A 27,799-nucleotide genomic window follows, 5' to 3' on the forward strand; every position below is an offset into this window, starting at 1 on the left:
CTTAGATTTGTGTGGGTTTTTCAGAGGTCACCGATGTGTTTCATTCAAAAATGACATTGATGTGCCACTGCCATGGTGAAGGTATGGTTAAGTACAGGCGCATAAAATGACTTGATTTAAGTTATAGAAGATTGCCTCTGTAAATCAGCAGTGGGTTTTTCTTCTCATGCTCTTGACCAATTCTTTATTTACGCATTTTATTTCCCTCAATATATCTGAGAATTGTGAAACCCACATTCTTTGGTTTCTTGTTGCTGCAGCTGGGGATTTGTCAGTTGTGCAAAAAGCAGCTTTCAGTTATACTGTATAATGGATTTATTTTTTCACATAATCGTCTGACCCCAGCAGAATCATTCCCTCGTCTTCTTCTATGAATGTTGTAATAGAATTTGAAGACCTTTCAAAGAACGTTACGGTTGGGACAGCTGTTAAAGATACCCTATGACTGTTGTGTAATCTAAAACTCTGTGTATCACACAACGCTCAGTTAGCACAGCAGGTGAGAGCGTGCTGCCTCTCCTGTTAAAACAAACAGTGTGAAGCAAGCACAGCTTATGTTGTTGAATTTCTGATCTCAATGAGATTTTTTTTCAAAGATTCTTTGAATAAATGTTACTAAAATAAATTCAAACTCTGTCCATGAATTGCTGATTTCTTCACAAACAGTGAATAATACAGATAATAAGATGATAATACAGATTATACAGTGACCTTTCTTGTATTGACTTTAAGAAAGAAAATGGGGGCTGATTAGTTCAACATTCGTCACATCGTCTTGAGATGGGAAGTGACTGCAAGCCTGGAGAAGCCTGTAATGAGTATTCATATAAGTGGTGGGACTTGGATACACCGGCTACTTTTAATTTTCTGGGGATTATTAAGGCTCGAGTAGTTTGACGGGGGTTTTTTTTTTTGTTGTTGTTTTTTTTAGTGTGTGCACACTCAGCCAAGGTGGTTCCTGTTTGCTCGTCCCAGTTCAACTGTACCAGTCTTGGTCTGCAGTCCTTTGCACAAATTTGGATCATCTGGCTTCACTAACTGACAAAGTTGGCAACGAGCATAAAGCTGAATTTAAAGCTTTAAATAGCTCTCCAGACACATTTTGCAGACAACACAGATGCTACATCAACATTTTCCTACAGTCTACGGACACTTGCTATGTTTCATCAAATACATACAGTCAAAATATGCTACATTTTGTACAGTGGACAGTCAACCCAGTTGTGGATCAATAAGTGGATACCATGTTCATTCACACTCCACAGAAACATGGTGTATTTCATTGAATGAACCTCTTTTGCATTTCTTATTAGACTTCACACATGTTGAAAATGCTGCAGGGCCTATAAAAAAAAATCACTGACTTTCACTGTCCTCAAATAACTTGTAAGTTATAGGTTGTAAATCAATATAATAATTGGGGTTTATTACAGGATTTGTGATTAATTCAAACTTTAAACATTTGCAAGATCCTTTTAAAGGGTAAAGCTTATGCACGGAAAAGCAACTGACATGTAAAGCTCAAATAATAGAACTGATCTATTTTTCTCTGAAAACAAAAGATACGAAGCGACTCATCTTAAAAGCTGACAGACACAGAACTGTGGTTTGTGTCAAATGATAGCAGCAGACTGTCACACCCAGTTTGTCCAGGATTTTGGTGGCTTCACCGTGTCAGCATCAGACTTTCATGTGACTAGCATCTGAGAGGTCCAGATAAAGGAGCATGTCAACTAAAAGAAGGTAAAAAGAAAACAAGTGCAGCTGATATCTTCACCCTCCAAAACTAGCAACCTATAAAAAAAAAAATAAAAAAAACTGACATCAATCAGACTTTAGAGTATGTGGTCTACAGACTGATAATACATCACGAAATACAAATGCCACAACAACAAAAACAACACAATTCCTCTAGGGCCACAACCAAAATCCTCTACAAAGAAGTTTATCTCTGCTAGCTGCTCTAGGTCTGGTTCATGAAAAACTTGCGATGACTCTTGATCCCTTGGATCACTTGGTTCTTCCAGCAATCAAATAAGGATTTACAGTAAAAAAAAAAAAACAAAAACAAAGATACGATTGGATATCATCCCATGAAAAAAAGAATGTCCTTCAAAAAGGTTTTTCAAAGACCCTCATTACCCATAATGCTAAGCTTTTTCTCTCCTTTCACAGAGTACTTGTGCTTTTGTAATATCCTCTGGTCGTTTTTGCTGTTGCCATGTGTCGAAACTGTTGTTCAGAGCAATTCATCAGGTTGTTAACGTGAAAGCAAACCTTACAACTTGGCAGGTTAGAGTTGGTTTGGAAACTTTGAGTCACAAGAGTCATTTAAGTAGCTCCTGTTTGCAAAGTAACAATGTTGTTAGTCTTTTTTCCAGTTCGATTCTATACCATGTCAGCCATGGATCGGTAAACTAAAATTATATTGTTTTAGTTTTCACTCATTTGGTGCTGACAAGTCAGTTTCAAGATGACAAATCAGCTGGTCGAGGTGTTCACTCCGGTTTAAGATGCTGCTGAAAGGGGACTTTCGTCTGTTGAAGCCATTTTCTAGTTGGAGCAAGTATTGATGTTCTTGCCGTCAGCAGCATCCTCCACCAGTGCTAAGTGATAATCAGTGGAGAGCGTGAAGTGGGACACGCAGCCCACCAAGCCTCCATTGTACTGCCTGTTTGTGTGAAGAGCTATCTCTTTCATGCCACCTTCAGGAGAGAGAGAGCACAGAGAAAACAGACATTGAAGGGAGAGAATATAGAGATGTAGAAATCACAATTACTTGTTTGACTTGAAGCATTTTACTAGATTGTCAGTTGTGAGCTCCACCTACCAACATATAAAGGCCCGTTGATATTGAGCTGTCTCATCTTGCCAGGTGACCTGCCTGTCTTTGCTCCGTAGTCATCCACTGTCAGCTTCCCTGACTGGCCATCCCTGAAGACAGAAGTGATAATGGTAAACTTATTCGTAAACCTGAGAAACAGGGCAAAGACTCTGTAATGTAATTCTTGGCACGGCACCTTACATTGACCGTGATGACCCCTTTTCGCATCAACGAAGTAATTATAGAAACTAAATTTATCCTTGGATTTTCCAATTTCCACATGGATTGCTTCTGAATGTCCTGCACAGAAAAAGGTATGTCCTCTTCTTGAAGCGCCACTAATCATAAATTCTATATTAACCAATCAAATGACTATGTGTTCCTCACAGGGATGAAACCACAGACAATTATCACCTGATTCTGCAGTTTCCTTGAGATCTGCAGGGTGGTTGTAATGTTAATGTTTTTCCTCACTTCTCTAATAACTCTATATAAATGCTAATATTGCTCCATGTGTCTGCAAGACGTGTGAATAGCTATATGTTAATAAATCATAGTATGTCAGTGTTGAGTTTAGAGCTTGTTCTGCTGCCCCCAAGTGGACAAGGAAATCAACCGGTGCAGACAAGTGAAGGCAAAACATAGCCACAGATGTGTTGTAATCACCACAGCAGACATTATTTGACAGGATGAATTCTTTTTAGAGCTTACCTCACAGCTTTGACTCTGTGCCACTTTCCATCACTAAAGGTCCCGTTGACAACAATGTTAGCTGCACCACTGCCCAGGTTATAACTAGAACATGGAAACATGTAGAAGGAGTTTAGCTAGCTACACAGGGTGCAGTGGGTTCACAGTTGTATGGTACTTCCCAGATAAATCTTGGCTCTTTTCCAGGTAACAGTCCTGCCTCATACTTTGGGTTTTTTTTTTTTTTTAGCAGTGCTGAGCTCTCCCTTTTCTTCCTGACTCCTGTTTCGTCAAAAGGACAGAGAACAAAGTGGTACATAGAATTTGAACTTAGACTAAAAATGTTTTTTTTTTTGTTTTTTTTTAATACCGTAGATATATTTTATATAGAGTGAGTAGATATTAGTGGTGCTTTTTACACAAACAAATACCTGAAGATTAGTGCACCATCCTGAAGCCCCATGGACAGGAAGTCACTGTTGGGTCTCATTGGACTGTCTCCTCGCCATAGCAACAAGCCATCTTTGGCTGTGCTCTTAAAACGCATGAAAAGGTTGGTCCTGGACCCAGAAACCCTGAAAAAATAAATAAAGTTTACAAGTGTTGTTTGCTGTGACAGTGAGAAACACCACTCATAGTTCTTTCACCAAATAATTAGTATGTACACACTAACTATGAAAGTTCAAGGGGTCTTTAGGATATAAAATGAGGAACTGTAACTGAACAACAGTAAAAGACACCAAAAACCCCTTGCATGCTTATTTCATACACGTTTCTCAACCAACCTTTTAAGGATATCGCTGTTGTCGTAGTTCAGGTAACTTCGCCCAATGAACTGTGGGATCTCAATGGCTTCAGTCACAGCTGTTGAGGAGGAAACACTGTGTTTACTTCATATCACCACAAGGTGGCAGCATCATCATGTATCTACTGGTTGAAGCTAAAGGGGAACGCTAAAACTGATACTCTGAGGATACAGGAATGTTGGGAGGGAATATGTGTATTTTAATATCCGTTTGGAATTCATACAAGAAAACTTACTGTTCAAACAGTAATTCCCACACTCTGTTCAGTGAAAGCATGAGAAAAAAACAGAGAAGGCATAGATAGGCTTAAGGGATTATAATGTCCAGTCCATTATTCTATATGACATTATATGATAACAGAGGAAAAAGATTTAATCCATGAGAAGAGGAAAGATCATATCACGTGAGTAAAGCCATATATTATACACTCACAGAAACAGTGCCATCATTAAAATTGTTTGCAAAAAATTAAAGTTAATGGCAGCATCCGTTTTTCTTCTTTAATAAATCAGCAACTTGTTGAGGCTGCCATGTGTATTAGTGCATTTTGGTTTTTTTTACTTTACAAAAGATGGAAATGCCAAAAACAGATTATTCCTAGTCCTCAAAACACATGGCACCAGCTTCAAAACATCTCTTCTGACAAGCATTGTGTAAACCGCACACTGCTGTCAGTGATATGTATCATCTAATTTGATGCCTGATGTTCTCTAATCACAATGCAACAAATTATCAAATGTTCTGCTACTATCGTCTCCCATCAAACATTGGGACGTGCTAGTAATTGTGTGAACTCCACCAGAAAACCAATCACTGAATTGCCCCCGTTCTATAATTTTGATAAATGTGTCCACTGACTTAATAACATGCATAAAATTCATATAGGAAAAGTAGAAGTGCCGAGTAGTGCAACTGACCTTTCTGGCAGTGCCTGCCATCATACCCTAGGGGGCAGTCACACTCATATCCATCCCACTTCGGCCTGCAGGTCCCTCCATTGGCACAGGGACTTTCCACACATGGGTGTGCTGAGTTTGCAACATTGACACCACCAGCGGAGCCAGTTGTTATTGGGATGGTGCGGTCATTGAGAACCAGCTGGGGGGGGGAGGTGAGAAGAAAACAGACGGAGAGGAGGAAAATGAAGATGGAGCAAGAAAAGGTGTAACACTCTTGTCATAGTGGTCGGCTTTGTGGCTGGTGAGATTATATATTTATATACAGTGACAACTGTCAGACTTCTGGACCACACTGTATATATATATAGCCATACCTTCTGTATAATTCCAGTGAAGGGCTTTATTACACCTGCCGTCCTCTTGGTTTTATCATATTCTGGTACTCCTCCAATATAGAGAGGTGAACTGCAGTTGATCTGAGTGAAAGCTCCCTGCAGAAAAAGATTAGTTATGTCAACATCATGAATAAATCTAGTTATGCCATATAAATGAATATGTTCATGAATATTAGCATCACTCGGGCCTGCTTCGCTTATAAAATACTTGCTTAAGAATTCATATGTTTGACCAGGTATAGTATAATTTCCTCTCCTCATGCACTTTGCACTTACATCAAGTTTACTCATGGAAGATGCAGTTTTTTGTTATGTGTCATGAGTACGTCATGTTTAATGAGCCAGGCAATGTTAAACAGCCAAATCTGACGTCTCCATAAAACAAAAAAATGAAGTTATTTTTCTCTGGAGTTAGAGAACCAAACCTGGGTTAAAAGACCATTCACTGTGACACATTTAAAATGTGACTTCAATGCAACACCCATGTTGCTTTGCTTCTGCTGAAAGTGTGCCTTAACATCAGAACTTAATGAAGTGTGTGTGAATGCTCTGTTGCTGAGTTTATTATAAGGTTTTTCTGCCCTCTTGTGGTCAAAAATAACAAACCAGCTTTATGCAAGACACATGGAAGGAAACTACCTCAGCAATTCCCTCCATTGGCCTCTGGCTGTCCACCTGCAGGATACCGCTCTTTGCTGTGCGGGACACCTTCAGCTCGTGCCAAGTGTCCAGACTGATCTGCTCCTCACTCCTGTTGCACAGATCATCACATTTAGCATCAAGTTAGAAAATCTAAATTGAAGACGAAAATAAAAGAGACATACTAGAATAAGAGCAGATCTATCCAGTACCTTATGACCGATCCTCCGGATCCGCAGTCAAATCTGAACTCTACATATCTGTCCACCAGGTTTATAGCCAGGAAGTCTCCACTGCCTGCGTCATCACTGTACAGCAGCATCCCGTCGGGCATCGATGGTCGAAACGTCAGCTCAAACTCCATGAAGGACAGATAACTCTGAGAGGACTGAGGCCAGGGGAGGACAGCGTACGAAAACACTGTCTCATTGAAGAGTGGTGAGGACAGTGAGAAACCTGAGGAGTTTGAGAGAAGATAAGAGAAAAGAACAGGCGGGAGGAAAGAAAAAGGATTTGGGCCATGGGGGAAGAAGAGGCGTTGAGCATTAAAATGATTAAAAGTGAAGGGGAGGAAAAGGAAGAAGTCGGTGAGAACAGAAGAAATGGAAAGAAAGGACATGTGGAGGAGGAAAAGAAAGTGGTAGGTTGTATTGTCTGAAAGCTGGTCTGACATGCAATCAATTCCTCTGCCTCTATATTAGAAATAATAATCCTCATCTCAACCAATTTTCTTCATATTGCACTCAACCGTTCAGTAATTACCTTAAAAGGTGTGTGTGACAGTCTATGACAGCCGTCGAGTAAGAACAAACCTCAAAGAGACTTTCTGCTTTTGCAGAGGCACAAAACTCCTCTTGTAAACAAGACAAGTGTCTGTTATTTGTGTGGGTGTGAGAAAATACAGTTGACTCACTCTCTTCACAAAGTTCTCCCCTGAAGCCGAGTGGGCACAGGCAGATGTAGCCGTCAGCACGGTTTGCAAAACAGACACCGCCATTGGCACAGCTGACCAGGTCACACACAGTGTCGCTGCACTCACCTGGTACAGAGTGGCAAGGAGATATGAGCGGATTAGGCCAGACTCAGCACATGTATCTACACACATAACTGGAAAAACATGGATATATTTAGGAAACAAATACAGTTTCAGTGGTTGCATTATTTCCAACTTTCATGTCACACACTAAGTAAAAAGGGAATTTTAAGATGGCAAGTGTTTTATATTTTTACTGCTTTCATGAAATCATGTTTTACAAAATCTTCTGGGAGCCATAATTTCCCAAACATTTCTACTTCCCGATTCAGCGAAAAAATCTATGTATATCTGGCAAAATCTAATTATCAAAAACAATTTTTTCTGTCATTGTGTCAGAGAATGATCTAAAGTGGTGAACAATTTAGATATAATAAGCAGATATTTTCTCTGTTCTTACATTAACATGTTTGTGTGTCTATGGTTGCAGCTTTAACCAAAGGTTGAACGCTGAACCATGATATACTCTCGGACTGTGCAATGAATAAACAAACTCATTCAAATTCAAATAAAGCTGTCTAACTTTATTAAAATTATTTATGTATGAAGCCCAAAATAAGTTAGTTTAGACTCTAAATCTGCCTCTAAACTACTTAACTGAGAGGAGAACCAGTGTATTATGAGTAATGTGGAAAGAACTCATTTCACAAACTCACATGTATACTGTATGCTTCCTCACCTATATCAGCTCCACTCAGAGCTCTGCCCAGAGGCCAGGGTCTGATATCTGTGGCTTTGTTGTTGATGATCAGACTCTGAATGCAGCCAACAAAGCCACGATTTGACCCCGTCGCCCTGACCAGCCAATAAGCACTCGGGGATCCCCCCACATACAGCGGCGAGCGGAAGGTGATCTTCGTGTACTGTCCCTGAAGCATCAAGGGTGAAGAGAACATCCCTTATTACTATGAACACACTCGGTACATTAATCCAATGTTATTAATAATGGACGGCACATCCTTTGTTATTAAAATAAACACGTGCTGAAGCTCTGTATGTCTTATTGTTACCTGTGAGCGTCCAGATATAGGGGTGTCGTTGTCCATACGGAGCCAGCCGCTCATGCCGTCTCTGAAGACAGTTACTGTGTGCCACTGACCAAGAACTACACGACTCTCGCTAACTATCTGCGCTGCTCCTGTACCACAGTTAAACCTGTAGAGACAAAGATGAAAGAGGTAATTATTATGTATATATTCATGAAGAATATGCTGTAAACAGCTCAAATGATGAGCATCCTTGAACCCCTAAATTTCCCCTTAATTTTTTCCTGTAAGAAAGTGCTGTTTATCCCCGTTTCCAGGCTTTGTGCTATGCTAAGCTAAGCTAACCGACCATTGCTGTACCTTCGTATTGGAGAGACTGAGAGTGTATTTCCCAAAATGCTTAACTTTTGGCACACTGTATCATATGTATATTCTGTTAGTGCTTATTGCAACAGCTCACTGAAGATGTATAGTGCTTAAAATGAGTAAAATACATTTTAGGTGCAATGTTTTTATAGCTAAATCACATAGAAATGCATCATTAAATCTTACATCAGTCATGAGTTTTATATTTATATTTGGTTTTTTGTTTCGTTTTAATGAATACTTGCTAGCAGTATTCCTGAAACAGTTTTCTTAAAAACCTTTATTTTATATCTGTTTTTTTTTCGACCAACATTATGTAAAAGCTAACATTATATCGAAATGTAGTTTGTATTTCTTATTTAGCCTTTGATGTGTGGTTGCGTTTAATTCTTTCTTAACCCATAAGTGATACACTGGATATGCAAAATGTGAGTCACTATTCCTCACCTGTAGTGCAGCTTGCCTCGCACCAGAGCCAAAGAGGTAAAGTCTCCACGGCCGTGTTCGTTCTCTCCACAGTAAAGCAGCAAGCCATCCTCAGAGTCTGACTGCACCAGAGAGAAACTGTCTCAAATACCTTTTCATCATTGTTGGGACAAAAACACAAAAGGTGTAAAAACAGCTCACTCCCTCACCTTGAACTCCAAAGTGATCTGAAAGGTCTGGTAAGAGTTTTTCAAGGGTTCTAAAGTCATGTGAGAGTAGCCGTAGAACCTGGGAAAGTTCACCGATATCACTGAAGAGGAACAAAGGATAAAATCATGATAAATTCACGATAACAGAGCTGGGTGGGAACAGCTGCAAAAAGTAAGGCAGACAATGTATTACGCTTCTCTCACCCTCGGAGCAAGTGTCCCCTCTTCGTCCGAGGTTACAGTGGCAACGTGAACCTCCACTGTCATAATCACTGAGACAGAAGCTGTCGGGGGGACACACAGTATCATCGCAGGTCAGGTCATACATGCGAGGTATGTCACCTTTCCAGGGTGACATGGTTGGGGTGGTAGTGGTGGTGGGCACAGTGATGCTGGGGTGGATCCAAACAGGAAAAAAGATAAAGAAGTTTAGTTTTCAGTCTTCTGAGAAAACAGGATTTTTACAGTGCAAATTGGGTATTAGGTCTTCAATGCATTTATTGTATTGTTCTGTCCTCATGTTTATCTAAAGGTTACATTTGCTTTTTCCTCATAGATACTTTTCCCTCTGTGCTTTAGGGAAAGAAACAACCAGGATAAAAAAAAAAGTATTCAATATTACTTATTAAGTATAGTCAGGCGAGCGTATATTTTCTCCAGTTGAAGCTGTACATTACAACCAGAGTGACAGTTTAAATTGATGTGACATTTCACTGCACTGCTCCAATCAACATCTTAAATCAAATAATTAAGTGGAAGAGCATGAAAAAAGCAAACTATAGCTGGCTTTTAGGAGCAGAAAGCCAGGAGATACAACAACCTCGCAATCAAAGAGCAAGAGGAACATCAATAAGAACAGATATTTTATTGAGATAAAAAAAAACCTTCCTGATACCCATTTTTTTTTCTTCATAGGAAAAAAACATGTTAATGATCAGCTTTGCCATTAAGAGAGCGGCTGTTACCTTCTCCACTAACTAATAAACAGCACTGACATCTTTTCAATCAAAAACATCGCAGCAACAACATCAGTGAAAACAGAAACCACGGTAGGCCAGGGCTTTTAAGGTACATCATACCTGGTAGTGGTAAGTGGGGCAGTAGTTGTGGTGTCAGGATTGGTACTAGGCTCTGAAGTGGTGGGGAAGACCAGATCTGAGAAGTCTGGGAAGATGGACGAGATGGGGGTGGTGGTGGTGGTGGAAACTGGTGGGACAGTGACATTGGGAGGAGCGATGGTGTTCATACGGTAAACAACGTTCCGACCAGACGGTGGACCAGAACGTGAACGGAGCTGGGAATTCCTGTTGTCCTGACTGATACCTGGGAATGGCTTCAACTAGGAAGCAGAGGAGTAAAGAAACAACAGAAAGGAGGGATAGAGAATTATTTTAGAGTGTCACAGGTTCACTCACAATTGCCATCACTTCTTTTTTACCAATGTGTTCAGCAGCTAATTTCACCTTTATCTATAATCTAATTTGATTTAAAAGTCTGAATAAACTCAAAATGAAATTTTAATTATCACTATCCAACTCTGTCATGTAAAAACCCACCTCTTCAATAAAGATATCATAATCGGAGTCATCAATGTCAAAGCCATCGTCATCTTTGATCCCGGAGTCTGTGATGTAACGCCCATAATCCCCACTGCCAACTTCTGATGCACCTGTTAAGGATGTCGATGAGGATTATTCCATGTCTGTTATTAAATGCTGTGAAAGGACTTAAATGGTGACAGCAGTGAAATGAAGGGAAACACACATGTCCACAAATACAAGTCATGAGTTGAACACAGTAAATGGAGGTCAGAGAATCACATGGTTAGAGAACAAGAAGTAAAGGAGTGACACTGCAAACATACAGTAAAGTCCAAATTTACTTCATGTTGTTTTTGTAGCAGGAAAATTCATTAAAATTCAAGACTGTGAAAACAGGTGTTCCGCTTGTATTCACAGCGTCCATTGAAAACCTGTAAATATATCTATTATCAATAATTATGTCCTATTTCTCCTCTTCGTCTTCTCTTTTACTGTATCATTCTTTTTTAAGTGGCAGGCTGGTGCTCATTAAAACCAATCCCTCTTTCCCAGTGTTGAAATGAGATTTTATACGGATACTACATGACCACCACTGGTGCAGGTTTGGACTTTTCTTCCATTTGCAGTATCACCATCATGTGCGACAATGATATTTCAGTCACAGCAAAGTAACACAACAATGAACATGAGCTAAACAACAAACAATAACGACTGGTTCACTGAAGATGTTGAAGAACGATGGCTCTTTCTATAATGACTGATCCTATTGTGGAAAATGTGACCATATTTCACTGATGATGATGATTATGATGATGATGATGATGATGATAGACATGAGTATACAGCTGCTGTTGGCCGAGTGGGTCTACCTGTTAGCCTGTACCCCTGCTGCTGCACCACGTACTGAAAGGTGTCTCCTCGATACAAAACAGTGCCATAGGGAGCTCATAATGTGCAAAGACAAAGTCAGACAGTGAGTACAGTGAGCGTGGTTTAAAACCACTGCCAAAAATCATGCTTTGCAACATTAATTAGTTAGTTATTCTTTTTTTTTTTTTACCTAATCAACCAATCTGATAAAGGTAGGTTAGCTGATTGAAAGCCCAAACAGCTGCTATAACCCTGTCCTCAATAACTAAATGTGTTGTTCCACACAGTGTTGGGGAAGCTACTTTGAAAGCACATTGTAGCTTTGTAAGCGACTAGTTGAACTGCAGCAAAGCTACCCTAGAATTAAATCTAGTTTAACTAATTAAAGCTACTTAGAAAACGTAGTTCAAACTACTTTGTAAAAAAAATTATGAAATTGACAAAGAACATGTGATAAGAAATATAACAAAAAAATACAAAAAAGTTACATGATGGCAAAAAATGCCATCCAGCTGAGTTTATTGCAAAAAGTGCCTTATTGTTCTCAGGTCATACATAAACCAAGAAAATAAATACCCAACTACTTATGGGAAAGTGAAAGGAATGTCACTTTGGTTTTGCATACAATAGCTGCTGGAGTATGGCCATGGAGGTTTATCCATGATGATGTTGTCACTGTGTGGCGACGCCTGACCTTGGCTTCTAAACACGCACTACACAAAAGGTCAAGTGTGGAGGTGACTGCCTGACAAATGCATCATCTGGGCTGCCTTCACAGTGGTCAGGGCTGGTCACAGGGGGTTCAGTTATAGTAGAGAAGCAATGGTAATATAAAAAATAATCAAAATAGTTTTTTGTAACTACACAAAAATGGCAAAAAAAAGTATTTTAACTACTTGAATCACTATGCACATATGAACTTTTGAAAAATGTAGTTAAACTATTAGTTCAATTACAAGAAGTTTACTAGTCCCCAACACTGGTTACACACATTTACACACATACATTTAGTGCATATGTGTTGGACAATACTATATAGTAAGCCCTATGTTAAATTTACTTTTTAAAAACACACTATACATTTTTGTATATTTTATATCATACTTTATTCAGTTATACTGAGTGTATTATTACTAGTGTTAGATGAACACTTCAGAACAAAAAGTTGAAAAAACAATAGAGTGCATGTTCAATATAACACCTCCCTTCCCATCCACGCTACGCTGAGGAAGATTAATCTTAGCTTACATAACAGCATCCCCTCCCTCCTCTCTCCTTGCCATTCCACCTCCCCATCTATCTGCATTGTACAGTATCATTCCCCATGTAGTGTTGTGGAGTGATATTAGACAACATATACGAATAAAATAAATTTCATTTGTCAAACATCTCATGGAAACTTGACTTTTAAGCTTGAATAGATGCCAAGATTTAAAGTGCTAATTTGCACAGCCTAATAACATTAAGTCCTGAATACTGAGTGCTGGCATACATGGAGGGGGGGGATGCCCAAAAAGCCCTCAGAAAACTAATCTGCTGTTGTGTAACAATCCCCCTCAATCCATACCACCCTCTTTCTAACCACTATGAAAACACACACACACACACACACACACACACACACACACACACACAATGCACCGCTGCTTGAGTGAACAGCGGGGGTGGGCTTGACTGACTGACATACTTTTCTTGTCGCTCTCTCAGTGATAGCTTGTGTGTGTGTGTGTGTGTGTGTGTGTGTGTGTGTGTGTGTGTGTGTGTGTGTGTGTGTGTGTGTGTGTGTGTCCATCAGGGTGTGGACGGGCAGAGAAGGGGTCTGGCATTCCGTCCTTAATCCTGTCTGATGAGACTCGGACGTAACCCGCTTTCATCCCCTGCTGAGAAACCACGCTTCTCTATCTCTTCGTTTCTGTCCGTCTGTCTCTGTGTCTCTCTGACTGACTCGATTTATCTTGTTTCATGGAACTTTCGTTGACATTATTCTTAACTTCTAATATTATCTCTCCCTCCGTCCATCCTTCTAGCTTTGTCTTTGTCTCTGTGCAGTCTAGCAGGACTGAAGGGGCTTAGTTCAATCAGAGCAGTTTACAACAGTGTGACAGCTAACATAGCGTGTGAAGCGGGGTGGCCTGTGTGTACTGTGACTACAAGGCAGTTTCATTCTAATAATCATACATACATACATTATGCCCACTAATCTGTAGGTAAACTACTTGTCATGGTCCTTTAATCCATTAATACATTGCTATAACTGCATGTTTTTGTATTTGTGTACGTCTCCCACACACCTGTGTGAATGCGTATGTGTTTGTGTGCTTTAATATCAATCACCACCCTCCCCCACACACCACCAGCAGCCGACTACATCAAAAATAATAAAGTAAATGACTCTGTTGCTCTATATCTCCACCATCCAGGGCTACAGTCAGAAAACCCCACTGACACATTGACAGGTGCTGTCCTACATTCAAGCAAATGCTGAAAGAGGCAAACTGTCTAGTACCATTTATCTTATTGATTTTTCACATGATGATTTGAGGAGTTTTTGTGAGCCTTTCAAAGACCAAAAAACACAAATTAATGCTAAATTGTAAGAAATTTGGAAAATTTATATTCAAAATTGCAAGATTTCTCATTATATTATGGAATTCCCTGTGATGACACTTTAATAACAGCAAAAATATGCTTCAGCTCTAAACCAAATATAATCAGCTTCATATGTAACTTAGACTGGAAGGTGGGAGATAAAATAAAGTAAAGCACATTATGCAGTACAGGATGAAGTTCTACTCATCTTCAATTATGTTCTCTTTAATTATGCCTCGACTCTAACCCAGAGAATTCTAGAGAAACTTTGAGTTTCAAAAACGTATCATTGCTTCACACTGCGGGGAGAAGACGACTGTCTCCACAGTAACACTGGGGTTTATACAGTGTGGTTGAACATGGTAAATTTTTTATTGTGAGGGTAACTTTGGCAATGCAAAAATGAGCATGGTGTGTTTAGTTCTGTGTGGGTGTAATGTTGAAACTAAACTGAAATTGAGTTTGTTTTTGAAATGTGGTTGAAACCACGGTAACGAGAGAGCTGGGACTAAGATTTGATGGATGTAACATCACAGCACATTTTGCTCAGAGATAAACATTTGGCCTTACCAAGAGTGCGCACAGGGTTGTTGATGTGGCTGGGTGGGCTAACCCCGTGCACGTTGACCGCCCGGACAACAAACTGGTACTCCGTTTCCGGTATTAACCCCTTCAAAACCATGGAGTTAGTCTCAATGGGCTCACGAATATACGTCCACTCCGTGTCCATTTCTGGCCTGAGAAAAAGCAAGGACATGTATAAAGATACACAAACATAAACTGAATGATCTATTAAAGTTTGTGAAATAGTTTTGTTTTCTGATATTTCCACATCTGTGTGTGACATTTTACAAAACACTAGTGTTCTTTAGCTAATTTTTTGATTTTCTTTTTTTACAAATAAATAAAAAATCATCATTCTCAAAACATCTTCAGTGTAACTGATTTTTGTGGGGGATGTTTTCAAAATTCTGACCAGTCACTTCATTGTTCTCCTCCTGCTGTTCTATGTACCTGGAAATGAGCAGTGAAAATGACTGCCAAGAGAACAATTACTCACAATTGTAGCTCTGAATAATTCAAAGTCAGAAAAATATTGAATCACTTTTCAAACAAATCGAAAGGAGCAATTGATTGAGAGGTTTCTTTTTCATCATCTTACTAATTTCAAGCTGCTTCAAGCCTCAAAGTGTTATTTCATGCTTTAAACAGACATTGAAAAGTAAAACAAAGAATAAAGTGATGATCTCCTGGACTTTATTTGTTTTGGCTATCATCTCCAGCTTCCATCTCAAACACTATGTTTGTGTGTTGATTTTGGGCGCCTGGAGCTACAGCTATCTGCTGAATAGAGTCATCTTCATCATCACTCAATGTCTCCCTTCAGCAAGACCTCTTTTGATGTAAGAGGAGAAAGATGTGCCTCTGACACGGCCCTTTTGTGTGGAAAATCCCCACTTCATGCAAAAAACAGGCACTGATTCACATCTACTCTCTCACAGTAAGTGACAGTCTCTCTGCCTCTGTCCCCCTCTCTCTTTACTCAGTCGCAGGGTGTTAACTTCACACCATGAAGGGCAACACTACTGTGTTTTAAAGCTTATTTCTTTTTATGTCTTTATAACTTTTTTCTTTTCTTATTTTCTTTTAAAAACAACTCTTATGGGGGCATTTTTAAATTCTATATGCCTTTTTTATTTGTGTCTGGCAAATCACCAAAGGACTCTGGGCAAATTAGTTCTGACCTCAACTTCCTTGAAATTGTAGCCAGAGGACTCGTCAAGACATTGGAAGTTCCTTTATGTGTGTGTGTGTGTGTGCGTGCGCATATACCATTGATGTGTGTGAGGCTGGACACAACTAGAGTATGAAGTTCATTCTTTCTCATGTCCCAACTGACCCTCATGTCAAAATACAAATGGTTACACTGAACAGACCAGCAAAGACCTCATGAAATTCACTGTAAAAGAGAGCTGTGTATTCTGTAGAATTGCAATGTGACAGTGAGACTGATTAATGAGGCTAAATATGCAGCTATCTACACCCATTAATGCACACAGATAAAGTTTTGGAAAGAACTCCAATTTAAAACTGATTATCTCTTAATATGATGCTTTGTTTTATATTTTTCTGCCAATAAAACACTCCCACATATTTTGCCCAAAAAAAGGAAAATTCATTAGTCATCATTTTTTATAGCATAAAAGCTTCTCCTGTCCCAATTCCCCTTACACTGCCATTATAATGGTGTTTATGGTTAAAAAGCCTAATTTATATTCTGCGTCTGTTTGTCCCAGTTTCTATTCATTTTGCTTACACATAAGAGAATGTTCAAATTGAAAGAAGTACTTCTGGTTACGTCTTTCATATCTCTTTATCAAATTTGGAGCTATAGCCGGGAGTCAGTTAGCTTCGCTTAGCATAAAGATTGGAAGAGGAGGAACACAGGGCGCCTGGCTCACTCCAAAGGGTCAAAAACAGGCCAATAGCACCTCAAACACTCACAAATTAACACGTTGTATCCTGTTAAACAACAGGTTTTGATTTTACAGGGAGACTCATGGTGACACTGCAGTCACTGAAGTCACTGCATGGCCAAGATATAGTTCCTACATATAACTCCTCATAAAACCAGAATTTGTTGTTTTCACGTTTCACTTTGTGTACAAGTTAAACAAATAAGAAGATATGACATGTTAATTACTGAGCTTTAAATATGCTGGTAGGTGGATTTTGTTGCTTTCAGACAGAGCAAAGCCAGACGTTTTTCCCCTGCTTCTCATCTTTATGCTAAGCTAAGCTAAGCTAAGCTAAACTACTATTTATTTTTGAATGTGTATTTCCCCAAATCTCAATCTATTGCTTTAAAACACTGTTATTTCAATGGCTGCACCACTACATCTGAAACTACCTCTGAAACTTCTCTTAACTAAAGTTTGGGCTTGATCACTGCTTGGCCTCATCAAGAGATCAGCGTGGTTATCGACGATACATGGAGGCAGTGTTCTGGGAAAAAGCTCTCTGAATTGTCCAATAACAAACGGCTAATCAATAAAGAGAATGAACAGGAAGGTGATTGGACACAGTCATTGATGGAACAAGGCTTTTCACTCCATGACATGACCACTTCAAGTTGCCCTTTACCTGATGAGCTGGTTTGATAGTTTGTATGTGGGTGACCTGTGTGTTTTTGAGTGCGTGTGCTCAAATGTACGTCCCTGTGATTGTGTGCGTTGTGTGCTGACAGCAACACGGTGCTGGTGAGATCTTTATAAATTTCATAAACGTGAAGCTTCATCAATTACTTTTCTGAAGGTTGATCAATCATTTATGACTGACCTGATGTAAGCCACCAGGAAGTGAAGGACAGGTGCGCTACCCTCGCTCTCTCCTTGCTGCCATGACAACGCCAGCTCTGTGTCAGATACAGCCATGACAACAGGCTGAGTGGGGGGCGATGGGGGCATGCACATTTCTGATGGCAGAGAGCGAAATTGAATTTAGTGAGTTATTAACAACACTACAGTACAAATAATAGCATCAGCTTTAAAATGGATTCCAACTCACATATTCTTACCATGTGAGGCGGTGCTGATGTCTCTGGGCATGCTGGGCCTACCTTCCCCTGCCCAGCCATAAGCTCCAACACTGACTCTGTACTTAGTGTTCACCTTTAGGTTACCAATGTCCACATCCTAGAAGTCCATTTATATGGAGGAATGGGTATAGAGATACAGATAGATAAGCAAAGATAAGCAAGAGCACATCAGCAAGGACGGTTAGAGGGAGAGAAGAGAAAACAGGAAAAAGACAGGAGGCAATGCGAAAAAGAAAATTACTGGAAGTGGCCATCGTCAAATCTAGCTATAAATGTCAACTGCGATAAGATAAAGCAGGCACAGGGTCTAAATCATTAAAAAAAAAGACTAGAAGATACTTACAAAGCTTGCTTGTCCATCAAATTGCCCCTTTGAGAAAATAAGAGCGGCGGTGTCCATAAATATTTGAGTATCACAGCACTGACAAAATTCAGGCACAATTCATTGTGGTGAGTACTGTAGTTTTAGGTTTTTCATAGAAAGTGAGAAAGGAAGGTCATTGTCACCAAAAAAATAATATAAATACTCACCAAATATTAAAAGTAAAAACAAAACTAAATAGTTTTAGGCAGGGCAGGTAGTTTTTAAACATATATTACTTAAGTAGAGCATTTGCACAGGACTATTACACATTTGCTGCTCTAGTTTTAAGGCAGTAGGTGGGTGCATATGGGATAAACTTTAATTGAACTTCAGTGATTGTTTTCACCATAATGAAGCAACATGTCACCCAGTGCAACAGTTTGAGTTGTGGTTTTAATGGTTTTTTGTGGAGCTGTGTGGCACAGGGAATAAAATCAGGCTTTGGATACGCAGACACTAGTTGTTAGTAGGATCAATTCACTCTTTGTCTTAGTCTTTTCATGGCATTTGTTGACAATAAGAAAAATGTATATCACCAACCTCACCTTCTAAATGTTTTGTTTTTACTTATAGCTAAGGATGTTCATTACTTATTTAAAAGTGATGAACAGGAACAGGTTAAAAGTCTCTGTACACTCACAGTGGTCAGCATGTCCAGGCTGAGAGGCACCTCCATCAAAGATGCTGTACCCACTGGATGACCATTCCTCATCTCTGTATAGAAGACCTGAAAAACATCCACACAGTCAAAGACAAAGACTCATACAAACACATACTGTATGAGAAAAAGTATCTTTCTGTTCCAGTAAAATCAAGCCTATTTTGGTAGTGTTTGATTTAGCTGACATTCATAAATGTCACATCTGTTGTGTTGGATCAGAGCACCATTTTTTTTTTTAACCTTTAAGCACCTACACTATCAAGACATGGCAGTGACAACGTAAACACTGCACCATACGGAGGAAATACTATGAAGAAACAGGATTATTTTATTATTCCAAAGTGACTGGCTAAATGAACACAAATCTGCGAGTCGTGGGGAAGCTAGGTAGCTGACTAATCCTCTTAGTGAGGACATATGGTCAAAAGCACAGCACACACAGTCATACTGATCCTCACTTTGTTAATGGTTAACTCAAAACAAACACTAGAAAGGAAGGAAGGAAGGAAGGAAGGAAGGAAGGAAGGAAGGAAGGAAGGAAGGAAGGAAGGAAATTGGGTTGTGGGATCATTCAAAAAATATTTTAAAAAATGAAACACTTGAGGGAACAAAAAAAAAGTATGGTTGCTTAAAAGTTATGTCAGAATAAAAAAGGAGAGAGGACAGACTCAGTCCACTTTATGCCACAATAATACATAAAAACTAGAGTAAAAGCCTGCCATGCCATTGCGTATAACTAAATTTATGTCCATTATGTCTCTACCAAGTAAAGCAAATACTGTCAGTACTTGAGTACAGCTTGCCTGGGGTGGACACTAAATAAAGATTTGAGACCACATCTTTCAGAGCTCTATTGCCTCTGAAAAAGCATACATTTGGCAGTGAAAGGGTTCCATCAAAACACCAGAAATTTCAAAATATCAATCTATCCCTCAAGGTCATTTTGTTGGACAGTGAGTTTGACAGGCACTTTAAAAGCAGAAAAAAAATATGGGAGTCCATCCACGTCAGTGGCTTGCAGAGAAAAATGGGCACGCAAAAAAAAAAAATTTAAAAAAAAAAAGAGAGGAAATTTGATTTGTGACGTAGCTCAGAAGTTGTTTTTATTTTTTGGGGTTTTTTTGGCGAGTTGAAAACCTTTTAATGCATTTTGAAAAAGAGTTCTTAAAAGGAACATGTGGGGTTTGTGCCTGTTTGGTATGTGATACCTGGCAAGAAAGCCTTGAGACTGAAATTACTGTTGGTCAACAGGGTTATACTGCTAAACCCTCCAGCCAAGGGCTACTGGATTGTAAACATCTTACCTAGACTAATAAAAAAATATGAAGTGCTGGAAGAAATTGAAAATAAATATATGTGCTCATAAGATAAAAACCCATATGTCACTGTTTTTATACAGTTTTATATAGGAAAATATCAAAGACAATCAATATTTATATCAGATGTAAAGTTGAAATAGTCTTTTATTATTTAATGAAAAATCCCAAATTGTGACTGTACCTTGTATCCAGTGATGGTGCTAACATGTCGCCGTGGCATCTTCCATCGTACACTGAAGGCTGTGCAGTTGATTGTCTCTAGCTGAATGTCTAATGGAGGACTCAAACGATCTGGTTTATACAAATACAAAGAAAGACATAATATTGCATGAATTGACATGAATCGATTGCTAATGTTGCTCCATGTCTGCTGGATGTTTAAATAGCTGTGTAGCTGACATGCTCACCATTTATAATATAGCATTGTCGTAGGTTTAATAAAGATAAAATACACACTTTTTGACCACACATTTATCCCATCCTATCCATGTGAAGATTTCATTTTCAGAAACAAATTGAAAACAAATTCTTAGTTGTTAACATTGTTCAGAAAAAGTAAAGAAGTTGCACTTCCAAGAATTGCCTGCCTGGTCAGAAAAGCCTTGTCAATAGTTCCATGCAAAAACAAGTCTGTTGCAGTATCTTTCCATATAATCAATGACAGTCTGAACAAAACTTACACTGGATTTCACCCGAGTATATTTGAACAGTGGAAAAAAGGACCATTTGAGATGACATAACCTGTAGTTTGACATGCTGGCTTATAATATCAACTGACGCTTACTTCAGATGTCATTATTTTCACGGCCTGAGTTATTAAATCCAAGGCACTTCTGTGGCACTACAGGGGATTGTGATTTCACTTCCAGTGTTCAACCGTGGCCTGAAAATACTTCAGGAGGCTCTTATGGGAGCAAGAGAGAGAAATATCTATAGCTGTAGATCATCAGTGCTCCTGATGACCTACTGTATATGCATTACCAAGCTTTAATGGAGGAACGAGCAGACAAGTGCCCTCAGAGCCTCATGGTTATACACTTTATGTCAAAATATTTGCACATAGCGGATGATTGCTACATCCAATCTCCAAGCTGCTTGATAACAATATACAGTAGCTAAACATGATACATTTTAAATTAATTTTTTTTTAATGAATTTACTAAATTAAGAGTAGATTCTGATATGACCTGAAAAAAGGTGTCTGCACAGTGCACAGTTAGTGATAGATTGAGATTGTTAGTAGTTTCTCTTTCTAGGATTTGCACTTAGTTGGGATTTAGTTCAAAAGGTAAATATTAGCCATAATTGCCCTTTCTCTGTCTAAGTGATAAAAAGAAAGACATCGCTGGCATAGACTGACATAAAGATCACACAAAAACTAAATATAGCGAAGCAGAACTCAGTAAATTGAAATCTCATGTAGCTACAACACTGCTCTTTTCCACTTTCCTTTTTCTCTCCTCTTTATTTCTTGTGACTCTTCACTTCCTATGCCGACCTCACTCCCGTCCTGTCCCCCTGACTCCTCTCCTGTTGGCATCTCCACTCCTTTCTCGTACCCTTCTCCCTGCTCTTCCATCCGAGCAGATAATGCAATATGTCAGCTGAATTCCCCGATCATCCATATCTCCCCAGGGGTGTGGCCCAGCGAATGTACGGGTGAGCTGAACTCACAGAATTAGAGCAGATAGAGTTGACTCTCTCAAATCATCATCTTTATGGCCATCAACATACAGCGGCTTACAGTGGTGTTTCAAGTGAAAGATAGGTCTGGGTACAATTTATAATACTCAGAGGGACTGGAATTAAACTGTTCTCTAATCTGTATGAATCCTGAAAATCTTAACATAAACCCCTGAAACTAATGGATTATGTTTGGTCAGTATGAGTAGATAAGATATTGACCCTGGTCCTGTAGGTGCCTCCTCAGGTGTCCTCTTGAGTAGCTACCGAAGCTGTGCTTGTGCTGAGCTGGACACTTTTTTGGAAATGATAAAAACGATTAATATTTGTTTTTTCTTTAATAGAACTGGAAAAATTATTATGTTAAATTGTGATAACACAACCATCCGAACCAGTTGGCAAGATGCCATTCAGAAATACTCTCTGACCAAATGATGGACCTGATATGATATGAAGCTGTATGCTACATTAAGATGATAACTTATGAAATCAATGTTCACGCTTAACTGTCTTTCCGAAGTCCATAGGTAGCAGGAGTGATATCCACAGGCTAAAGCTAACAGGCTAATAAGCACTGGCTCTGGTCCCTGAACCCTGAGATTTAAAACTGTCTCTTCACCTTCCTTTGGACAGCGACTCTGTTCAAGAGCTCGTATCAGCAGCCGTCGAGTCAGGTTTATACAGGTTTGTAGTATTGAAGCGCAGCGCACACAGCTACAGTAAGCCCTGATTGTAGCAGTCACCACCTGCGTTGATTAAAGCTAAACTTTGTCACACGGTACTGAGCTTGTTTTTGTCATGTCAGATCACTTTTCTTATCAAGCCTGGGTGCAAATGGTTTCATAGTAGGGGAGACCGGGGATGGTTGTAACAAAGGGATAGTTGTAACAGCATCACTTTCACCAATAAGGGATAACATAAGAGTCATGTGATCAATTTCATGTATATCCACTTCCTCCCTGATCTTGCATGTGAATTTGGATGGCTGTGAGAGGAAGTGTGCAGATTTTACAGTCAAAACATCAATTTTCAGGTAAGAAAGTAATTTTTGGGACCAAGTCTATATTTTGATTAGTACTGATGCTGTTGAAGTTTGAATTAGGTAACTTGTATCGGGTAAGAGAGTAGGTTCTTACGTAAAATGTGAGTCATTTCATCCATCCTAATTTCAAACCACCATGCTGATACAGCTAGGTAAACATTGGCTGACAGGGGTGGGGATAGTTGTAACACCATATAAGAAAATGTTACAACCATCCCCATAATCACAATTCACATATTTTCTCTATCCTACTCCTTTTTTTCAGTATGCCAAGACAGTGGGTGAGGAAAACAAATAGGGGTGTGCCTGCACATGTACTTAAAGTTGCATCAGATGAAGTGAGGCAGGGAAAAGCAGTGAGGTCAGTCACCAAAGACTACTCCATCTGCCATGTGAACAAGGTTCAAGAAAGCTGCCCAGTGTGGGCTATCACAGCAGTCAAAAAGTCTTCAATGCACAGTAGTCCCTCTACTGTAAGACCATTTCCCAAAGCAGGGCCAAGAAAGACCACTGGTACGACAAGGATAAAGTCAGACATCTACACAGATACAAGCAGGCCTTGGAGGAAGAAGAAAAGGAGTAGTAAGAAGAATGTGAAAATGGCCATATTTGGAAAGAGGAAACGCAAACAAAATAATGCAGAGAGAAAGACAGCCAAAAAGAGATCCAAGAAGAACAAGGATAAGGGTGAGGACACCCCAGATGAAGATGATTTTTGAATTGTGTGCATGGAGCCCTTTGGAAATTCCAAACCCAAAGAAAAGTGGATCAGATGTGTAAATTGCAAGTTCTGGGCCCACGAAAACTGCACCCCTGGAAAACCCACATACATCTGTCACCACTGTGACTCTGATCACTCTGATTAGATGGATAACACACACAGATACACACACTCAAGTTCATGTTTTATCATTTAAGACAGACACAGTATGCATGTTTGTTGTTTTACTAATTGTCAAACGTCTTCCTGTAATTTTACATGGATTATGAGCTACTTCTGACCTCCTGCTGAAGGTTTCCATTTGTATGTGTAACATTCATAGGTATTATCAGAATATGTTCTTTAAAAAAGCTCTTTTAATGTTAACACTGACACTGTTCTTCATTTAGCCATCAGTGATGAGTTATTTTTGTTCTTAGTGAAGCACAGGAAGATGCTTTAGTGTTGGCACATGCACAATAAACTTATATAGATGCATATTTTGTGGTGTAGTCTCAGTTTTTAGTTCTTCAATCTTGCTGTTACAATTTACCCCAGGTTGTGTTACAACATACCCTGGTAGTGGGGTAGGTTGTAACAATGGCACTCCTTGCATTTGACATCAAATAATGAATTCTGTGATATAGTTGGAGAAGTTAAAAACATTGCTATTTGTAGTAGACAAATGAGGGTACTTTGTATCAAAATCTGAGTACCCTACCGCAAACATTCTGCAAGTTATAGGAGCTGAGTCAAAAAGTGTTACAACCATCCCCGGTCTCCCCTATAGTGAAGATCCTGTTCAGTGAGGCCAATAAGTCCATAATCATATGAAACAGTGCACTTTAGATAAAGCATAAAGCAACAGTTGCAGCATCTCATACAGTATCTTACACATTGGCCTTTTCCAAATGCACCAAACACATGTACTAGACCAGATTGGCAAATTGCCACAACTGATCACTTAGGATATCTGTAGAGATGGGAAAATTTCAGGTTGAAGTATTGTCCAAATAAGAGCTCAACTACTATAGGAATTTTAAGTATTTTGTGTCAGCATTTGTATAATAGACAGTATATAGTTAATCTGCGTATTCAAGATTTGAAACTATTCCATAATGCAAATAGTATACATCTTTTTTTTTTTTTTTAAGATGGGACTTAGATATGTGCTGAGACGGACATTTTGCATTTGAAAAGAAAAATAATACTTTTCAGTACTCTCTGATGGACAAATTATATAATGGTGACAGTCTTTAAATGACCCCAAATGTATCTTTGTCATTTATATTTATATATGTTCATTCCTGTCAGCTTCAAACAAGTAAATATAAAGCCGTTTTTAATCCATTATGGGGTGCAGGTTAAAACACTGGGCTTTTCATTTATGTTGAGATGTCAATGCTTCTGACACATTTATACAACTAGGGACGGAAAAAACAAACAGGTGCTCTCATTAAACTTGCTCTCACTTGATCAACAATCTTAAATTCAGGTTTCTTCTTTCTATCACTCTGATTCTACATCTCCACTTTTCGAGTCAGTCATGTAGAAGTGCTGCTCTTTCCAGGTCTGAGTCATCCAAAAATGAATGAGCATGAAGACACATGCTGTTGTGCTCCTCTTCAGCATGAATTATGAAATAATACATTAACACTGACGAAGGGAAAATCTGTTTTCACATTTTCATTGTCTTTCACCAAATTAAGTTTCACGTACTGAGTGTGAGGGGATGGAAAAGATCAATTAAAATGCATGCATACTGTGACAAGGTAATAGCTTTAGGTACACATTATAATAAGTGTAAAAAAAATAAAGCTACTGAATGGTTCTATAAATAATTCAAAAGGTTATTCTAACCAGGGAAAAAAGCTGTCAAAATCCTGAAAAGTGAGACCACTTTGAGGTGTCATTGTCATTCAATTTTAACGCTTTCCAAATTCAACCATTTTTGTTATTTAAAGGCTGACGTGATTCATCTGGACATCGATGCCTGTTGACATCCCCCCTCCCTTAGAATGAGGCTTGAAAGACCTCAAAACAAACAACAAGTACAAATGTCACTGGAAGTCATGAGGACAGACCTACAGCCGTCCTCTGTATATGGCAGTCTCAACTGTGGTGAGTTTTCTGTGCTGACAGACAGATGTAATAGTCAGCTTGCTAAGGCCTGTGGGTCTGAGAGACTGAAGGAGTGGGGGAGAAACACAACAGACAGTCAGAGAGAGTGACAGCGAGAGAAAAAGGAAGTGATGGAAAGAGAGAAAGAGGGGGAAAAGGAACGAAACTGGGACGGAAAAAGTGTTCAGGGTGACAGGATAACAAAGAAAGACAGAGACAGGGAGAGAGACATTGACAGAGAGAGACACTGTGGAAATGACAAAATCAACAAGGATTTTTTGCCCAAAGAGGCAAAGAGCTAGAGCTGAATATTACCGTTATTTCTCCTTTTCTAAGATCTTTTAATTTTCACAGAAAATATATTTAAGCTACAGTTTTTGTTTTTTTCTTAATCAAGAAAACACACATTTTCAAGAATTCATTTGCATGTCCCTTTCCTCTAAGCCACAACAGTCCTGCCTCAAATGTAATTTAAATGACAGTTTATATAGATAAATGCAGTTCACTGGTTATTGTTCAAATGGAGCTAATGCTGCTGATCAGTGGGGTGCAACATGCAACATGTTGCACAGTGAGCTTTGATACAGAATAATCACTTTTATACTGTATGAGCAGGGATGTGTATAATGGAGATGACATTATGATGATGGTATGTTTTCCTAATGATGAGCACCCAGCAACCATATTATTTTGCTTGAATCTTTTATTGCCATGAACCAAAGTTTAAGCACTTCACAAGTTTGAAGGTGTCACACAGATTGTTAATGTGAATTATTGCCGCTACGTTAATTCAAATGTGACCTGACAAAGTTTTAAAGCAGGTTTAAAGATACTTAATGTAATCAAATGAAAGAAAAGATGAGCACATACAAAAGTTTCCCTCATCCACATTCTCAATATATCTCAAATATATTAGTTATTATTATTATTATTTGTATTGTTATTAATAATAATAATATTAAACCTTGTCATGCTTGTTTTGAGCTGATGAACTTACCAGATCTCCGAACATTTGATCTTCTAGCACAAAAGCAAACGCTGGCCGCGCATGTTGCAAAGAGAAGTAAGTACAGGAGACTCCTTCCTTTACATGTAGATTCCATGTCTTCTTCTGGTCGAAAGTTTAAACGGTCAAATGTTCATTTTAAGACACATTCAAACGCACCTGTAACTGTAAATGTAACTGATCCCTTTGCTGGTAAAACTTTTCTCTCTTAAAAAAAAAACAAAACAAAAACCGTCTTTATCAAGATTCTGGCGCTAACGCCATCCAAAGGCAGGCAGATACTGCCCGAGAGGAAAGGGCAGCTACGGTTTGACACTGATAAGATTACAGTCTGCAAAAGATCAGTGGGTCGGACACATTAACGAACGGACAGACTGCCACAGTGCCCCGACAGGCGCGCTGACAGACGATGGAGAAGGCTGTCCCGACAATTCACGCGTAAAGCGCAACGACTAAAAGCAACTGAATGGTAGGCGAGATCATTTTTACGCAGGAATCTCGCTTTCGTGTCAGGCGCGTCTTAGACAGCAGATGAGATGGACAGCGAAGTGCAGGAACGTGGGGCCATTTAGAGCTAAGAGGATAATAAGCGTCTAATCCGCACACTGGACACAGATGGAGAGCATGTCTTGACGCAGAGGCAGGGGAGGTGCTCAAGCAACAAACACTCCATATTAATGCCGTGTGTGTGTGTGTGTGTGTGTGTGTGTGTGTGTGTGTGTGTGTGTGTGTGTGTGTGTGTGTGTGTGTGTGTGTGTGTGTGTTGTGTGTGTGTGTGTGTGTGTGTGTGTGTGTGTGTGTGTGTGTGTGTGTGTGTGTGTGTGTGTTTGACTGCCTGTGTGCACAACAATGACAACAATGACCAAAATGGCAAAACAATGAAACCATTAATTCATGTTGGCTATAGCAGCTGCTCTGTGCTCATTAATGTGTCACTAACAGTCCAGCTGATTACGCGCCATTAATTGTGGTGGCAGCCTGAAGAAAAAGAAACAGAAGTAAAGTTTGAACAAGAGTGGTCTGCGCGCGCGT

General features: G+C 39.3%; 1 protein-coding gene and 1 long non-coding RNA gene across 3 annotated transcripts; one reads left to right on the forward strand and one right to left on the reverse strand.

Annotated features, from left to right (window-relative positions):
- Positions 1 to 297: 297 nt before the first annotated feature.
- On the reverse strand, positions 298 to 27,325 carry LOC130170222 (pikachurin). 2 transcript variants are annotated; one of them, XM_056377419.1, is made up of 25 exons: positions 26,759 to 27,325; positions 20,397 to 20,506; positions 18,876 to 18,962; positions 18,215 to 18,241; positions 17,851 to 17,968; positions 17,613 to 17,748; positions 14,844 to 15,010; positions 10,830 to 10,942; positions 10,353 to 10,612; positions 9,478 to 9,665; positions 9,274 to 9,374; positions 9,086 to 9,186; positions 8,297 to 8,441; positions 7,966 to 8,155; positions 7,167 to 7,292; positions 6,466 to 6,709; positions 6,254 to 6,365; positions 5,594 to 5,710; positions 5,238 to 5,418; positions 4,556 to 4,579; positions 4,300 to 4,378; positions 3,946 to 4,089; positions 3,536 to 3,619; positions 2,831 to 2,934; positions 298 to 2,705 (listed from the first exon to the last, which is right to left on the reverse strand). In XM_056377419.1, exons 1-25 carry the CDS (start codon positions 26,862 to 26,864, stop codon positions 2,554 to 2,556), a joined length of 3,216 nt encoding a protein of 1,071 aa, XP_056233394.1. In that variant the 5' UTR covers positions 26,865 to 27,325; the 3' UTR covers positions 298 to 2,553. The 2 variants fall into 2 exon arrangements, with proteins under 2 accessions (XP_056233394.1, XP_056233393.1); XM_056377418.1 differs by lacking the exons at positions 4,556 to 4,579; positions 14,844 to 15,010; positions 17,613 to 17,748; ... (3 more) ...; positions 20,397 to 20,506; positions 26,759 to 27,325 and having other exon boundaries at positions 10,830 to 10,932.
- Positions 22,754 to 24,140, forward strand: LOC130170223 (uncharacterized). Its single transcript, XR_008827958.1, has 2 exons — positions 22,754 to 22,931; positions 23,206 to 24,140. It is a non-coding gene; the product is annotated as an uncharacterized LOC130170223 (long non-coding RNA).
- Positions 27,326 to 27,799: the final 474 nt, after the last annotated feature.

Source organism: Seriola aureovittata, chromosome 5 (assembly GCF_021018895.1).
Source record: "Seriola aureovittata isolate HTS-2021-v1 ecotype China chromosome 5, ASM2101889v1, whole genome shotgun sequence".
Lineage (NCBI taxonomy): Eukaryota > Metazoa > Chordata > Actinopteri > Carangiformes > Carangidae > Seriola > Seriola aureovittata.

Coding starts and splice junctions, on each gene's coding strand:
- LOC130170222 (XM_056377419.1), bottom strand. CDS start 26,864: ATGGAATCTACATGTAAAGGAAGGAGTCTCCTGTACTTACTTCTCTTT. Junction 10,943..14,843: donor CAACCCTGTGCGCACTCTTG/GTAAGGCCAAAT, acceptor CATCCTTAACAG/GTGCATCAGAAGTTGGCAGT. Junction 6,710..7,166: donor GGGAGAACTTTGTGAAGAGA/GTGAGTCAACTG, acceptor CAAACTCCTCAG/GTTTCTCACTGTCCTCACCA.